Source organism: Puntigrus tetrazona, chromosome 14, assembly GCF_018831695.1.
Source record: "Puntigrus tetrazona isolate hp1 chromosome 14, ASM1883169v1, whole genome shotgun sequence".
NCBI lineage: Eukaryota > Metazoa > Chordata > Actinopteri > Cypriniformes > Cyprinidae > Puntigrus > Puntigrus tetrazona.
This window is the reverse complement of record NC_056712.1, coordinates 23978864-23995599: the sequence shown is the minus strand read 5'-3', so window position 1 is coordinate 23995599 and position 16736 is coordinate 23978864. Positions and strand designations below refer to the sequence as shown.

Sequence of the window (16736 nt, the reverse complement as noted above, 5' to 3'; positions counted from 1 at the left end):
AAGCACAGAATGTGAGTCAGCAACCATTAAATCATAATGCCAAATGCAATAATACCAGCATAGGCTTCACAGCTTTTAAATAGTACATTGCAATTTTCTGATTGTACCCATGCATTATTCATTTTGACTGAGAGTTCTGATGTGTATTAAAACATTTGATCATGTTTTTCTAAGAAGTGTTGAATGATAGAGAATCACATGCAACGCCACGAGAGAAATGCGACATAGACCCTCACGGAGGCCACAGCTGGTTCCAACTGGAGCAGAAAATCATCTGAGCTCAGACAGTAGCCATGAACGCTGAGGAGATATGTTTGCCTGAGCTACTGCTTGGACTCAGTGGCGGTGTTTATACGCAAGGGTCTTTGCTGAGTTTTTTTTTATTTGTCAGTAAGATTGTAAACAAGCCCTATAGACCAATTATTGTTGTTGTCAAGACTAAAATTGATTTTAAATTTTTTACAGTGTATATATATACAAGTTATTTCAACTTTATACAGTGTTTAATTTAAAAAAATTTTTTATCAGTTTACTAGAACTGTGAGGACGTTTGCTGTTGTTCACCTCACCCAAAAGAGTGACAGTTACAATTACACTGTGCAGCATTTTCTGAACATGTTGATCTATTTGCTGAAGCGATGCGTTCCTCTGTCCCTTTAAACCGCCACGCACGCGCTTCGCGTCTGCCAGTGTGCTGTGGGACCCGAGCGCGCGCGCCCGCGCCTGGATGGATTCCGTTTAGGAGTGATTTACTCACATCCTCTGCCTTACCGTCGTCTGGTATTCTCAACAAACAGCAGCTAAAAACTTTTATCGCTTGCTACGAGAAGTTGTTTTAAAGAGCAATTAACACATTCTGTTTGGTTTAAGCTAGTGTCACTCGATACCAAACACTTTCTCCCAGAATGACGCTGGCAGTCATTGGTCTTTTTACCCTGTTTACCAGCATCCTCCCCGCCACACATGGTAAGTGCAAACCAATCACTGTGTCTTTTTGCCATGTAAAGGTATTTCTTAAAAATGGAAATCTGAGTTACGGAACGATGCATAATGCATTTAAAGATATATTTATTATATTAATTGAGTTTGTAACTATTAATTGTGTGTAATGGTTTATGTGCTGCACAGTACGCAATAATGACATAAGTAGTTGAACAATGTTTTAAATAGTTGTTTCAGCAAATAACATCTTCTCATGTTATTTTCCATATTTTTTCTCAAAATGTAAGATGTGTAGTTGTCCTCAGTTGAGGTCAGTAAACAATTAGTGAAGGACGCAGTGAGCGGACTTCTGCTGACTGCCGTGTCTGTGAAGTGTCTGGTTTCTGTCTGTCCTCATCCGCATGTCATTGCACTTAGTGTACTTTAATCACATGACTCGCTTTTATAAAAGTCAGTAATTAGGCCAATGATGCGGTAAGATAATGGATAATAATATGTGTGTTTTAGCAGCTACAGAGTTTGTATCTCTGGCAGAACGAGAAGATGCTCTTCTTAGGGACTTGTTTCAGGGATACCAGCGCTGGGTCAGGCCTGTTCAGCATGCAAACCACTCTGTGAAGGTGCGCTTTGGCTTGAAGATATCTCAGCTAGTGGATGTGGTAAGTCAAACATACAGATTTATAATTTTGAAACTTAATTTAAAAGCCTAGCTTTGATGGGCCTGCGTTGGTCGCTGTCCGTGGTGCTGAAACACAACAGATGGAGCTGTCCATGGTTTTAAAAGCCATTGACTTCTGAAGCCGCTTCATTTCTGTATATTAGGCATATGTTAGAGGCATCTGCTTCTGATATTGCCTTACTGCAGCTCCCCTCCTCCTCCTTTTTTCCTCTCTCCCGGTTTTATTCTGCCTCACTTTTTCTCTGAAAGGGTTTTGTTGTTCAGACGACTCGTATGATGGGAGGCTGAATTATTAAAAGATCAGAGAGCTGTAGTGTCTTTAAGAGTGTGCACCCACAAAAATCTATCGGTGTAGCATTTCCTTCTGTCATTAAATTATTCAGACTAATCCGATAGTAATTCAGCATATTTTGATGAAAATGTATTTGCTCAGCAAATGCAGCAGGTATTCATTTCAGCAAACGGACAGACACGCGCTAACACTCTTAGTGATCTGAGCTTTGAGCCTGAATGAGTATATTTTGTGTTTTCTTAGTAAAACCTGCTTCAGCGTAAGATTCTGCATGAAATTCGTTGGCATTAAAATGCATGTTATTAATGTTAAAACAAAACAAAACAAAAAAGTGCTTATAAAGTACGTCGTCAAGTCTTTGTGTTGCTCTCAATAATAATAATCGGATATTACGTCAACCTACTATTGCTACATGTGCCCCTTGTAATGTGATTTACTTGATGAAAGCTCAGATGTGCCTGTTTGATACTATTGATTTAAGACGTACCTAAAGGCACAGGTGGCCATGAGACTCATAATTCAGTGTATCAGATGGCTTTAAAAGTGGTTATGCCGGACGTTTATCAAAAGATATAGCCAATGATTTTGGGTGCCATGGAAAATAAATAAGGACAGCTATTATTATGCCGCCTGAGTCACCCGTCTCAGCACGGCTCTTCCTCAAATATCTCATAATCTGCAGTAAAATGGGTAATAATATAAACCTGTTTGATGAAAAGTCTTTTCCCAGTGTGGTTCTTTACGCTGCTTATTCTATTTTACTGCATACTTCAAAATCCGACCACCTGAATTAATGGATAATTATTGGGGTTAAGGCTTTATTGAGTTAATCACATACGTTGAGCCTCTTACTCTCTCTTTTAGACACACACTGTGCATACCTCAGTCGCTTATAGCATCATCTTTTCTTTCTTCTGTGTTCATGAATTTAGGATGAGAAAAACCAACTCATGACCACTAATGTGTGGCTATGGCAGGTATGTAACCTTGCGGTCATCATTTGTCTGGGAAATTAAAAATATATATTTTTTAAATTCTAAATTAGTTGTTAAGGGTGTTATAGTGATGATGGGAAAAGTCAAGGTGAAATAATCAAATAGTCAATCAATCCTCCATGCACAATTTAAAAGTAAACAGTTTAAGATTTAATTTTTAAAAAATTATTTATTACTTTATTTTTCTTCTTAAACTAAAAAATGTTTAACTTAAACAGTTTACAGTGCATAGAAATAGCTGTGCATAGAGGAATATTTTTTTTATTTATTTATTTTTTTTACAAATTACCAAATATTGTAATAAATGTGGCAAGGGCCAGCCATTATTACATCTAACTATCTACAAGTCTAAACTACATGTCAGCTAATTGCCAAGGCAATTACGAATAACAAAAATTAATAGTACAATATTTACCACAAAATTTGTTTTTTACAACAAAAAAAAATCTCTAAATATCTACTAAATGCACAATACATTTAATACGTCTTTACAATTAAGATTAAATTAAATATAAAAATAAAAAGAAATTAAACTAAAACAACACATCAGTGCAGAATACAAATTTAGTAGATCAGCAGTGAAAACCTTAAAAAAAAAAAAAAACTCCTATAATGAACTCAGAATTGTTAATTTTTTTGTTCTTTTTAAGGAATGGCTGGATTATAAACTGCGATGGAACCCTGAGAGTTATGGCGGCATCACCTCTATCAGAGTCCCGTCAGAGAGCATCTGGCTCCCAGACATCGTTTTATATGAGAAGTAAGTTTGTGCCCTTTGTGTGGATTTAACAGTAATCACTTCTTATAAAATATTAAGACATTAATATATGTTATCCCGGGCCACCTTTAGTGCTGATGGACGTTTTGAAGGCTCACTCATGACCAAAGCTATCGTGCGGTACAATGGCATGATCACATGGACGCCTCCTGCCAGCTACAAGTCGGCCTGCACCATGGACGTGACCTTCTTCCCGTTCGATCGGCAGAACTGCTCTATGAAGTTTGGCTCTTGGACGTATGACGGAAACATGGTGGAACTAGTCCTCATCAACCAGCAGGTGGATCGAAGTGACTTCTTTGATAACGGCGAGTGGGAGATTCTCAGCGCCACTGGGCTCAAAGGCAGTCGTCGAGATGAACATCTCTCCTACCCCTTCATCACATACTCGTTCATCCTGAAACGTCTTCCTCTCTTCTACACGCTCTTCCTCATTATTCCCTGCCTTGGCTTGTCCTTCCTAACGGTGCTGGTCTTCTACCTGCCCTCTGACGAAGGGGAAAAAGTCTCTCTCTCCACCTCCGTCCTGGTGTCGCTCACTGTCTTCCTTCTTGTCATTGAGGAGATCATCCCTTCTTCCTCCAAGGTTATCCCGCTGATTGGAGAGTACCTGCTTTTTATCATGATATTCGTTACTCTCTCCATCATCGTGACGGTTTTTGTGATCAACGTCCACCACCGCTCTTCGGCTACTTATCATCCCATGTCTCCGTGGGTGCGATCGCTGTTTCTCCAGCGGCTGCCTCATTTGCTCTGCATGAGGGGAAACACGGACCGCTATCATTACCCAGAGCTGGAGCCTCACAGCCCTGATCTCAAGCCCAGGAACAAGAAAGGGCCACCTGGCCCAGAAGGAGAAGGTCAAGCTCTGATTAATATGCTGGAGCAGGCTACCAACTCGGTTCGCTACATCTCACGCCACATTAAGAAGGAGCATTTTATTAGAGAGGTAAGGGATTGAAGATGTCTTGAGAGAAAGGTAAATTAATGAATGATTTTTAAAAAGAAAAATTATTCATTTTGATTATTTTTTAAAATATAAAAATATTTATATTTTTGGCATACACTAGAGCGCTGTCAACAATTAAAAGCATTTTTGTTTACATATGTACGTGTACTGTATATATTTATTTATATGACTATTTATATGTATATAGTTCAGAAAAAGTTATATATTAAATATATAAATGTATATATAAATATAACATACTGTGTGTGTATTTTATCCCAAAAATTAATAAATAGCTGTATTTAAAAAAGACAAAACAATTTTCACCCAAAATGTACTTTCAAATTTTCATAATTTTTAACAGTCTATTAATGTTTTAGAAAATATTTTCTTTTCCTAGAGATAAATTCTGTAATGTGTTAATATTTATACAAATATATAAAAATATTTGTCTTATGCTGATTTATCACAATATATATTTTGCCCAGAATGTTATTTCACTATGTATTTAATAATGTTTTGCCATAATAAGCTTGCTCTAGCATACTGTTGATGTTAAGATTAAAGAAAGGAATAAAAACGATGTTTATTATAACTAATGACTTTTTTAGTGTAGACATTTTTTTCATGATGAAGATGCCAGTCGTGATAGTCATGATAACGATGATGGATATCCTTTCCCTCTTCCAGGTAGTCCAGGACTGGAAGTTTGTGGCTCAGGTGTTGGACAGGATTTTTCTCTGGGCCTTCCTCACAGTGTCTGTGCTCGGCACCATCCTCATCTTCACACCTGCCCTCAAGATGTTCCTGCGCACGCCTCCCCCTCCTCCGTAACGTACGAGTCATTCCAGTCAAAATACATCACATCACAAAAGGACATTTTACTGTACCACCAACATTACTGCAAACAGCGCACATTACTATGTAAATGTAAATTGTTCTTTCACTACATTAAATAGATTCGGATTTATGATTAACATTATAAGACGACAAACAATGTTAATCAAATGTGATATAAGCAGAATAGCAGCATTTGCCCTTAGCGATGCAAGATGCTTACAACTTTTTGCGGGTAGACAAATCAGTTATTAATCATCAAATTGTATTTACAGACAATATACAAAAACATTAAAAAAGAAAGAAAAAAAAAAACTTTTTTTTGACCTGTGCAAAAAAAAAAAAAAAAAAAAAAATCACTGCAGAATTAGAAAACGGAGAAGATACAACTCTGTTTGGCATATGTTCCTGTCCTGATTCTTAGTATATCTTCTTTTCTTGAGCACACACTCCGCAATTCAAGCATTCAAACTGAGGAGCAAAAAAAAAACAAAAAACAATACAATGATGTCAATAATCACAGCAAATATAAAATACCGTGTTGGCAAACACATGCAACCATGCTTAGCCTTTACAATGTAACTGTATTGATTAATGCCTGTCTTTCTGGTAAACCAAATATGAAAAAATAAGGTTAGAGATGACGAGTGTCACGTTACCTTTCTTAACAGGTAGAAGAGAAGACCCAGTAAAAACAGTGCAGTCAGTATGCTGAGCAGAATGACCCACCATGGGACTTTACTGAGCAAAGCAGGCCTTCTTTCACCAAAAACTGTTAGCTTCACCTATATTCGTCAAAGAAATAATATATAAGTTTCATCGAAACATTGCACTCCTTTTTTTTAAATCACTGTACGACTAAACAATTAAATAAAAATCTATTTATTAGCTAATCTATTTATAACATTTATAAAATGTTGCAGAGAAACCATCCTAAATGTGATCTTACGATCATTTCTTGAATACGTGTACGTGTGATTCATAGAATAAAATTACGAATGGAAAACGGCCGTGCGCCTCTTAGCGAAATCTATGAATTGCAAATGCTCTTGAACTTGCGTGCAAATAAACGGTTTCTGCCTTGCGATGTCATTACAATCTACCTCAGCGAGCCTCAAGAACAGCTTACATTAGAAAAAACCTGCAATACTCCAACAATAAAAAGTGCGTATGTCTGCTCAGACCCTGCCAGGACACTTTCCACACCAAAGGCAGTTTTTATAAATATGATTTAAATGTAGGATTTAAGCGTAAAAGCACTCAGCGATCAAATCATAAGTGTATCATACGCATGCTTTATAACCTTGGTATCGGGTGGCTGCATCCCGATATTCTTCTGAGTTGCATTAAGAGTCAAATATGCATCCAGTACAATATCCAAGTAGTTCAACGAACCGTACTTCTGCAAGGAATAAAAACATCTTGTCAGTATGCTCATGCTGTAAATTGTAATTGTAAAAGAAAGAAAAAATATATATAGAAGGAACAACTGGAACAAGATGGTACCCAGTGGTGTGTTGGCTGCTTGTGTTACTCCATCTGTTATATCGTTTAGACTTTTTCTTTATGTTTACTTTCTCAATATGGGCAGATAGATAGATAGATAGATACAAAATAATCTGAGAAAAGCAACTGATGACAAGGGCTTTCATTTTTGGGTTAACTGTCATTCAACCAGTGAACGTATTTGATTTGAGCACTAAATCACATAAATTAATACAAATTTAAGTATAAAATCTGCAGATAGCATTTGATAAACTATTCAAAGTAAACAAAAAAAAAACATAGCAAAGTAATTGTATTAATTCAAAATTGCTTATAATTCAAAATGATCTTATAGTTAATTGTAATCTGGCAATAACACTTCATATCGGTATCGTAACTTTCAAATGTTGAGGACTTAATTAATAAACACAGATTACGCTTGAAAGCAAAATATTTTTGGTGTGCAGATTAAATGATTGCAACTAAGTTTAAATTGAAAAAATCTAGTTACACTTCAGTTTAAGTACTGCTTAATATAATCGATTGGGTTGAACTTTCTACTTAATTTAAAGAACTTTCAATAATATTTTTTGTTAATCTATTAATATTTATACCGCAGAGAAAGTGCAGCAACTGTACCTCGAGAAAAGTATTGTTCCATAAACGCGCGTGAAGAACAACGGCTGTAGTGCTGTCCACTTCCTCAAGAGGGCACTTTATCTCCACACAGTCTATTTCATCATCACATGTCTGTGGAGGCAACGTGAAAGACGGGAAAACAGACTTAAGTACCTTAAAACCTTTGATTGACATTTTAAAGACTGCCACTAATAGTAGTGGGGAAAAAAGTACTGGTCAAAGAAACTGTATAAAATCAACTGTAGTGTAGAATTACCAGGGTTTTATACTTTCTTATGTTGTCCAAAAAGGGGAAAAAATCTATAGAGGCGAGAGCCTTCAGGCTTGATTCATGCTCTACTTCACGCCGTCCTCTGGATGATGCCTAAAGAGAGAGAACTGGAAACATTAGGGACCTCTCCCACAATACTAGAAGGAATTGATCATATGCCAAAAACAGAGAGCCTCAAAGTAGAACTTATGACAGCCGAAGTTAATAAATGATCATTATTTAACTTTATATCTCATGAAGGAACTACCTTGTTAAATCGGAGTGGGTTGGTTGCCTCTCCTGGCGTGCAGTGAATAATATTTTTCCGATGATTCTCGATCTGCATAAGGTACAGGAGCCGTTTTCCTTCTTTGGTCGCATTTGGCCACTGAATGTTGAGCACAACAGAACCAAAGGACTTCAGAGGCCGACCTACATTTATGATCTGACGCAGAAGAACATGTGCACAAAATCAACAGGCTTTTAATTGGTCTCAATATTTAAATGAAATATACTGTACATTCAGACAGAGACGCAATATCTCTCTCTGTGACAAGCTGCTGATTTATTTTCAACTGAGGTATAAATATGCTAATATACAGGCTATTATAATATAGCAAAATTTTTTTAGAATCATTTGTTATTTCCAGAAACCGAAAGAGCTTAAACCAGATGTAATGAAGGTTAATGATAACCAATAATAAAGCACAGTAAATCATTATTATATACCAACCCTGAACTCATATTGGACCAAAGAGCCGATATCTTCTTCTGATTTCATGGCTTTCAAATCTTTAACTTCTCCTCCAAAGAATAATTGGGAAGGTTTAGCCAGGCTAGAAAGACAAAATACATAAAAAAACAAGCAAGCATTTTGTTGTTAAGAGAACAGCAGTCATTTAAATACTTAAAAAAAAAAAAAAAAAAAAAATATATATATATATATATATATATATATATATATATATATATATTATTTATATATTTTTTTTTTTTTATTATTATTAGCAACTAAATTATTTTGTTATATTTAAAACATGCATTATTATTATCAATATTGAAAGCAATATTCATCTTTTATAGTCAGAAAGTAAAAAAGAACAGCATTTATTTGAAATGAATACACGTCTTTACTGCTACTTTTGACAATCTAATGTGGCATTGGTAAAAAAAAAATACACGCATTTCCTTCAAAAATCTTACTGACTGCTGTACGTTTTTGGATTAACAATTAACAATGCTTACCCGGCTACTTTCAGATAGAGTTCAAAGATAATTTTTGCTTCTGCAACAACTACTGGAATATTTTGAATGCTGATCCTAGTGCAAAAAAAGACAAACAAATAGTAAAACCTTTAAACTGCCAAACCCATTGACGATCTTTAAACTGCTTTCATAAACGCATTATATTGATCGATCGTTAAACTAGATGTAAGATATCATCACAGCTAGAGTGTTCTTACGTTTTCAGCAACATAGTTACATTAGCGCTTGTCACCCTCAAGGAAAGCCTTTCTGTGTTAAGTATCAGGAAGAAGGAAACCTGAAAGTGTTGAAAAGAAAAGAACATGAATCAGGAGGCTGACAGATTGGATTACGTGCGTGATGGTCTAAATAGAATTATTAATCACTCTTTATACCTCAGAGTCTCTTTTAAAAGGATTTCCGAGTTGGCAGGCAGCCTGTGTTTTATTTTCATTTGGGTTACACAGCACCTGAGTTTCCTGCAAAAGGTATTTGAAAACACCAGCTACATAAATATATATAAAACCTGTAAGGACGCACACTAAAACACTTCATTCTTTTAACTAAATAACATGTTTTGTCAGCTTCATTTGACTTATTGTCATTGTTTAGTGAGTAAAATGGATAAATATCTTGTGGTACAATATTTTAAAGACGGTAATACCGGTAATTACAAGTATGCAAGGTGTGAGAGCAACATGTAAGAATCCAGTTAATTACTTATCTAAAATGTTGTGTAGTTCATACAGTTTAACTGAGGACAGCAGGGAATACTTTACGCAGTTGTTTGAAACAACTTAAGACATTTTTTTTTCTTGGCCTGAATATAACAGATGTAACAGAGCATTATGTTAAAAAGACAAAACATAGTCAGGATTTTTGATACAAAGGTGTTACACGGAAATGCATTTTCAGTAAAATGGGGCACTCACGCTATTCTTCTTTGGCTCGACTGACGATAGCGGCAGAAATTCTGGGAACGCCACAGAAAGCTGACTCTGGTGTGCGTCATCTCCACCTATGTTGCTTACAGTGACCTCCAGGGCAACATTTTTATCACCAGGCGAAATGACAGGAATATCATTTTCCCTTTAACGCACAAAGAGACGGACAAATTCAGAAATGCAGAGGAAGTTATTTTGTTCTGTCAAAGCCTATATTACAAAATGTGCCAAATATGCAGCTAATATGCAAATTATATTGCTCAGTTCCCACATAATGCGATTATTACTTGATGATTGCCCCAGAGGTATTAAAACCGAAAAGGTACATATTTGTCAGTACATGTTTTGCACGTTTTTGCTTGCTATATCCAAGCATCATGCCAAATATCATTCATGAGCAAATTTGGAGCTGCGAAAAAAGGTAAGCACAAGCCACATAGACAACGGGGTTTACATGGACAGAGGGAAACATTTGTCTCGTTGCTGGTCTTTGGTGCAGAACCTATACTCGAGCTGCAGGTTACTCTGACAGATATTGTCACTTCCACATCCGGCGTTTCTAAAGGCGACCTGGGAGACAAAATAACGGCGCGATAAAGATATCCACGTTTGATCAGCGAATCATAAATCAGTACAACAAGTTTTATGGTGTATTTACCTCTGCTTTGGTTGTAATGTCCTGCATAGCGTTCAGAACCGGCTCTAACCCAGGGAAGTTTCTGACGGCCTGTTTCGGATTGTTAGATGGCAAAGAAACAGACAGGATGACGACAATGCTGGTCAGCTTATCCTGGATGTCTCCCTAAGAAACAATAAAATGCTTTTCGTCGTGAATACTCTCTTTCGAAATTCTTAAAAGCAGCAAATCAGAGAGTGAGATGATAGTACCAGCAGCCTGAGCTTGGTCTGGATACACTCTTGTTTGCCCTGAACAGACAGTTCCTGGTAACCCTGCGCAGCCTCAGAATTCACAAAAACCACTCGTGAGCGAAGACCCCTCTCTCTCCGCAGTGTATCAGCTTTTAGCGTGTACTTGATCCCTGCGGAAAGGATGGAATTCAAATGCCACAAAAAGTTCAAAGAAAGTGATTTTATAACTAATCAAACACACCCATTTGGGATGACTCATAAAGATTGCTCTGGGACATTCACGTTTGTTTTGATATTCAAACATGGGGGATGGAGAACAAGGAATGGACTCACTCAGTTTGTCATTGTATGTAGGTGTCTGGGCAGTGTAAGTGAAGCAGGACTGGGCTGTAATATCGCTAAAATACATGAAAATAAAAGTAAAAAGTGTTTTTAATTAAAAACAAAATGATAGATAGATAGATTGATAGATAGATAGATAGAGATTTTTCTATTATCTCACCATGAAAATCTCTTGCAGTCCTGAGCCTTAAAATCAATAGTATTCGGGGTTAATGTTAAGGTCTTTTCTATGTTTACCACTGGTTTACTCCTTAAAAAAAGAAAACAAATTATCAAAATATAAACTGTTAGTATTCTGAAATGCTCAGATCCTACAAAATGGTATTTACTGAAAGCATTTTTTTAGAAGTGGGGAGTGGTTGACCATGACCTATGAATGCAAAACATCTGGTCTGATCAACCTTGAATGCATCATTTTATGCAGGGCTCGGCGGTATTACAAATATATGTGTTTGAACTAGAAAATACAAAATAGTTTTTAAATAACTGAAAAAATGTAAACACTAAGATTAACTGTATTTAAATACAAAATATATTTGACTTTTATTTAAATGCAACATTTTAATTTTAATTGCATTTCTCTGCTGGAAAACAGCAGTCTAATAAGGAAGCCGATTGGTGTCTTATGTTTTTTTTTAAACACAAATAAGTAAATGCATTTACATGCAAAAAGGTAATTAAAAACAAACGAGTATTTTGTATTTAAAATACATGCAATTGAAATACTGCCTATCCCTGATTGTATAAATGTAGGAAACATCTAACCTATAAACTTGCACGCTATCTGAAAGTGAACCCACGGCAAGGTCTGGATAGCCATTATCGTCTAAATCCATGTTTCCAGCCAAAGAATAACCAAATGATTTGACACTAGGGTCTCCAGCATCTATAACCTATAAACAGAGACTGTTTCAGCATAAAGTCACTTGGAAAAATGTTTCAAAAAGTTTTAAACTGAAAATGGCATCTCAATAATATAATATAAGACATTTCACATATTTTGAGATTTTATTTTGTCATTATATAAAAGTATTGAAAGCGTTTTAACTCCAATTATAATGCAATGAATGAATGAATGAATGAATAAATAAACAAGAACAGGTTTATACATGTCACTTCTTTACAAACCTCTGGTTTTTCCTGAAACCCGTCAGCTGACCCATGATATATGTACACTCGACCTCTCCCTGTATCCTCATTAGGAGCGCCCACTCCAAAATCTGTTAATTATCAGAAAAGATTATCTGTCAGCTGCACTGTAAAGCCCAAGGCAAAAAAAATAAACCTTTTATTCAACCTTGGTATCCATCTTGATTGATGTCCCCAATATGTGCCACCGCTAGTCCAAACATGGAGTCCTTTTTCCCATACAGACAAACGGGCTCGATTTGGTTCCAGCGCTGTCCTTTAGCTTTGTTGATGTAAACATACGCAGCTCCTCCCACATCTCTGTCCATGTTTATTGCGGAGAACTCGGGAGCACCCACAACAAGATCATCCCACCTGAAGCATCGCAGACATTAACTCCCTAATCAGCCATGTTGCAAAAGTGTAATGCCTTTATTACTCGTAAGAAATTGTGCAACCGCATCCTGTTTAGTCATTTTTGAAAGCTGTTGAATGAAGACTCACCCATCTCCATTTAAGTCAAGAACAGCGAGGTCGTAGCCAAAGGAAGAGGCCAAACCTGGACCTTGCAGGATGTACTCAGCTTTCAGATTCCTTGTTTCTGCCTTTTCTTCCGGTCTGAGCAGCAAAACCTCCCCGCTGTGCTTTGATCGTGGAGCCCCGGCCACAACATTCAGCTCTCCTTTTTTCATGAGGTTCATCCCAGTATCGACAGAAAATCCTGACAGAAAAAAAGAAAGAAAATGTGTGGATTTAAATGTGTCACGCATGCATTTGTCATTTAATAGTTTGGGATCAGTAAGATTTGTAATGTTTTTGAACTTTACGTTCATCGAGGTTGCATTTATTGAATCAAATATAGAAAAAAAGTGCAATATTATTGCTATTTAAAGGAACAGTAGTCTGTTTGAATACATTTTAAAATACAATAGACACAAAGATGATTTTTTTTTGTATCATTACGTGTCACGCGGTCTTTCAGAAATCATTCTAGTATGCTGATTTATAACCACTGTTCGCTGCAGTTGTGCTGCTTAATATTTAGAATAGACATTTCATGTGAAAATATGCATTATTATTACGTTTGGGATCAGTAATTTTTTTAATTTCTATACTTTTTATTTGAAGAAATGAATACTTTTATTCAGCAAGAACGTATTAAATGGATAAAAAGTGACTGTAGACTTTGACTTTTAGAAAAGGAAATTTCTGCTTTAAATGAATACTATTCTTTTTTAACTTTTTGTTCATTAAGGCAACCAAGAAAAGGTTTCACAGGTTCCAAAATAATATGAAGCAACTGTTTCAACACTGATAATAAATCAGCATATTAAAATGACTTGTGAAGAATCAAGTGACACAGAAGTAATGGCTGGTGGAAATTCGGTGCTGCATCACAGAAATAAATGATATTTTTACAGTGTATTAAAATAGGAAAGCAATATTAGAAATTCCAATAATACTTCCCAACATCACTGTATTTCCCCCCTGTATTCTTGATCAAATAAATACAGCCTCGATGAACGTAAGAGAACTTTCCCATGAGGTTCATACATTAGCATGTTCAGAATGATTCGATTTGTACCGTTTAGTTTTAATACATGCCTTTTTGTAATGCCCGAAACTTACAATGTCTTGACGTGGTGCATCAAGTTGTATTCTTTATTATTTTATACAGGCAGATGCAACCCATTTTTAGTTTATATTACAGTGATATATTATTTTAAATGTATAATCACCTAAAAGGCTGCTGATGTCCACAGGAATAAGCTTGTGTTGACGCTGATTATGATCTCCTGTTTCAAAGGTCTCTATAGCGAAGTTATCAACGGGCTCCATGTGCACAATGCCTTAAGTGTTTGCAAAGTAATACTCGATATTACAGACTTACAAAGCCAAATGAGATATGACTATGACTAAATAAAAGTACCTTTCCAGTCATACGCTCCTGGAGCTCCATAAATGATATATTTGTTGTCTTTGGAGAACGCTACAGAGACCCCTTGTTGACAGTAGCCAAACTTGTGCTTATCTGTTTCCCTATTCTTACAAATTGCTCTCGTGGACTCTCCATCCGCCACCAACTTAAGGTCCTGTTCCAGGAGAAAACATCTCCCCAACAGCCGCTGGTTATCGTAGCTCCAATCCTGGTACCGGTGGGCACAAGTCTAGATGCAACAATAAAACAGGAATCTATTACATGTGCAAAAATACAGAGCTTGATGGCTCGACTTGAAAGTGTTTCGCAATAAATTAGAACCAGTTGAACATGACAAAATGCTTCTTTACCACTACTTTGCCTCCTCGTCCCTGACTTTGAACACGGACGCCCAGCCATTGATTTTCTCTATAATCTTGTCCAGGATTGTTTGAGGGACGTTCTTTAAGATCAGAGTAAGCTCTTTAAGATACTTGAACAAACAACAACTATGCATATGCTCTGCTCATTACAATATTTAGCAATGCAACTGACTGATAAAATATTAGAAATATGCATGAAAGTACCAACCGACCTTTTATATCAACAGAAACGCGTTCACAGTAATCAGAGGGGTTTGTGAATGTACATCTGTACAGACCTCCAGATATATTGGCATTTTGACCGGGCAACGCTTTAGCGCGAGGGGCTCCAATCAGCAATCTGAAGATGAACATGTTGCCAACAGATAGACACGCAGATAGACAGACAGATAGATAGAATGTGTGCTTAACACTTTAGTTTGATGGGTTCACAACATACAACATACTGACTATCACAAACTTTGCAAGTATATGTCAACTTATTATGGTTCGTGGAACATCAAGGAACTATATGAGGGGTTAGTAGAATAAGTTGACATATGCAGTCTACATAGTCGACAGCACAGTAGTAGCAAATCAATGAGAATCAGTGAGAACAGTTAGTAGAACGTTAGTAGAAAGTGTAATCAGAATAGTCAAACCAATAATAGTAAAATCAATAATAGAAGTTAGAAGACGTTTCTCACACTCGCTCCTCTGAAGGTTTGAGCTGATGGTGCATGGCCATAGAAAACCCAAACAAAGTGCCAGCTTCTCCACGCTTGTTCATCACGTTCTGCGTGTCCAGGTTAAAAGACGAAACCTCCGCACGAAGCACCCACACGGTCAAGACGAGAGCCCACTGACTGAACAACATGATAGACGTCTGCGGAGCTGGATGTGGACTGAGAGATTGTAATAGCACCCAGAAGAAGAAGAAGAAGAAGAAAAGAAAACTCCGGCTGCAGGAGGGCGAGGCGATGCGACACGTTATATAAGCGTTGGCTGATTTACCACCTCGGGGTGGGGATAAGGCCAACCGTACAGTGAAGAGAGTTAATATTTACCTGTAAAGGAAACCTGAACACATGCCCTTTCATCTTGAATCATCGCCTGGCAGGCGTAGTCGAGTTCTAGATAAGAATCAACATGTTACAACACGGCGATATCAAATGAGAAAGATCAACACGTGCAGTTGGGATAGAGAAACTAACCTTCTGTAGACGTTAACTAATAATTATAATATATATATAAAACCATAACTTTATAAAACATATATCTATCTCGTTTTTTTTTTAATTATCTAAATAATCTAAATTTGCTTTGTCTGGACCATGGACTGTAAAAAAGACTGAAATGATTTGATTACATTGAACCAATAGATGGCGCTAGAGATTAACGGCGTTATAAAGAATAAGAGACGAACGCTTCTCGTTGTATTGTTTGGATTTATGGCACAATAAAAAGAAAGAAAGGCCGCGTGTGTTATAATGAAAACATACATATACGCTGGGCACGTGTTAACTTTTGTGACAACATGCCCTAGTAGGTGGTCTATTTGTCACACTATGGGTTATTTTGTCACAATGGAAATTATCGTTGAAAAGCCCGTTATAGGATTCAAGGCAATCTGGAACAATACAACAAAGTTGTATTAATAATAATAATAATAGTAATAATGTGAAAAATGGAAAAACTGAATATTTTTAAAAAAAAAAAAGGAAAAGGGATTTTTTTCCCCCCAAAATTGTATAATCCAAATCCTAGTTTAATCCTTACCTGAATGGAAGTTCTATGCCAGTGTTGGGTAAATTTGTTCCTTCAACAGCTGTACCATGCATTTCGTGTTGGACAAATGAACAAAAGACATTTTACTTTTAGTGCATTTTGAGCTAGCTCAAAACGAGTATTGCAGTCGACATACAATAGCACTGTTTTGTGTGACAAATAGTCCTGGTCTGATAATAACAGTTGTGTGGCCATTGTTTTGAATCACACTACTGAGCAGCTTGCTTTTTGTCTCTGAACATGGTAGCATGGTTTGGAAACTTATTGTGCATCACTGTGGTTTTAGCACAGAG

At 36.5% G+C, this 16736-nt stretch overlaps 2 protein-coding genes across 4 annotated transcripts; one reads left to right on the top strand and one right to left on the bottom strand.

The window, feature by feature from the left end:
* Nucleotides 1-710: 710 nt before the first annotated feature.
* Nucleotides 711-5787, top strand: chrnb3b (cholinergic receptor nicotinic beta 3 subunit b). Of its 2 annotated transcripts, none has more exons than XM_043258086.1 (6): nt 711-966; nt 1453-1601; nt 2846-2890; nt 3559-3668; nt 3759-4635; nt 5326-5787. In XM_043258086.1, the coding sequence occupies exons 1-6, from the start codon at nt 906-908 to the stop codon at nt 5467-5469; spliced, it is 1386 nt and encodes a 461-aa protein (XP_043114021.1). In that variant the 5' UTR covers nt 711-905; the 3' UTR covers nt 5470-5787. The 2 variants fall into 2 exon arrangements, with proteins under 2 accessions (XP_043114021.1, XP_043114020.1); XM_043258085.1 differs by having other exon boundaries at nt 1450-1601.
* Nucleotides 5502-16589, bottom strand: itga6l (integrin, alpha 6, like). 2 transcript variants are annotated; one of them, XM_043258083.1, is made up of 27 exons: nt 16435-16589; nt 15723-15788; nt 15363-15560; nt 14889-15016; nt 14665-14756; nt 14306-14543; nt 14115-14225; nt 12880-13096; nt 12545-12750; nt 12376-12467; nt 12013-12140; nt 11408-11497; nt 11239-11303; nt 10924-11075; nt 10694-10837; nt 10490-10605; nt 10024-10180; nt 9487-9570; nt 9310-9389; nt 9092-9166; nt 8580-8682; nt 8115-8234; nt 7853-7960; nt 7597-7707; nt 6776-6874; nt 6132-6257; nt 5502-5943 (listed from the first exon to the last, which is right to left on the bottom strand). In XM_043258083.1, the coding sequence occupies exons 2-27, from the start codon at nt 15743-15745 to the stop codon at nt 5893-5895; spliced, it is 3114 nt and encodes a 1037-aa protein (XP_043114018.1). In that variant the 5' UTR covers nt 15746-15788; nt 16435-16589; the 3' UTR covers nt 5502-5892. The 2 variants fall into 2 exon arrangements, with proteins under 2 accessions (XP_043114018.1, XP_043114017.1); XM_043258082.1 differs by having other exon boundaries at nt 8115-8291; nt 16435-16588.
* Between the last annotated feature and the right edge of the window lie 147 nt (nt 16590-16736).

Bases quoted from the DNA above. Each gene is read 5' to 3' on its own strand.
- itga6l (XM_043258082.1), bottom strand. From the start codon at position 15,745: ATGTGTTCAGGTTTCCTTTACAG. The intron at 9,167-9,309 runs GTAAGAACACTC...TTTTTGCACTAG, and splicing joins GTAACTATGTTGCTGAAAAC to GATCAGCATTCAAAATATTC. The intron at 5,944-6,131 runs GTAACGTGACAC...TTTGCTCCTCAG, and splicing joins TCTTCTACCTGTTAAGAAAG to TTTGAATGCTTGAATTGCGG.
- chrnb3b (XM_043258085.1), top strand. From the start codon at position 906: ATGACGCTGGCAGTCATTGGTCTTTTTACCCTGTTTACCAGCATCCTC. The intron at 1,602-2,845 runs GTAAGTCAAACA...TCATGAATTTAG, and splicing joins TATCTCAGCTAGTGGATGTG to GATGAGAAAAACCAACTCAT. The intron at 3,669-3,758 runs GTAAGTTTGTGC...GGCCACCTTTAG, and splicing joins GACATCGTTTTATATGAGAA to TGCTGATGGACGTTTTGAAG.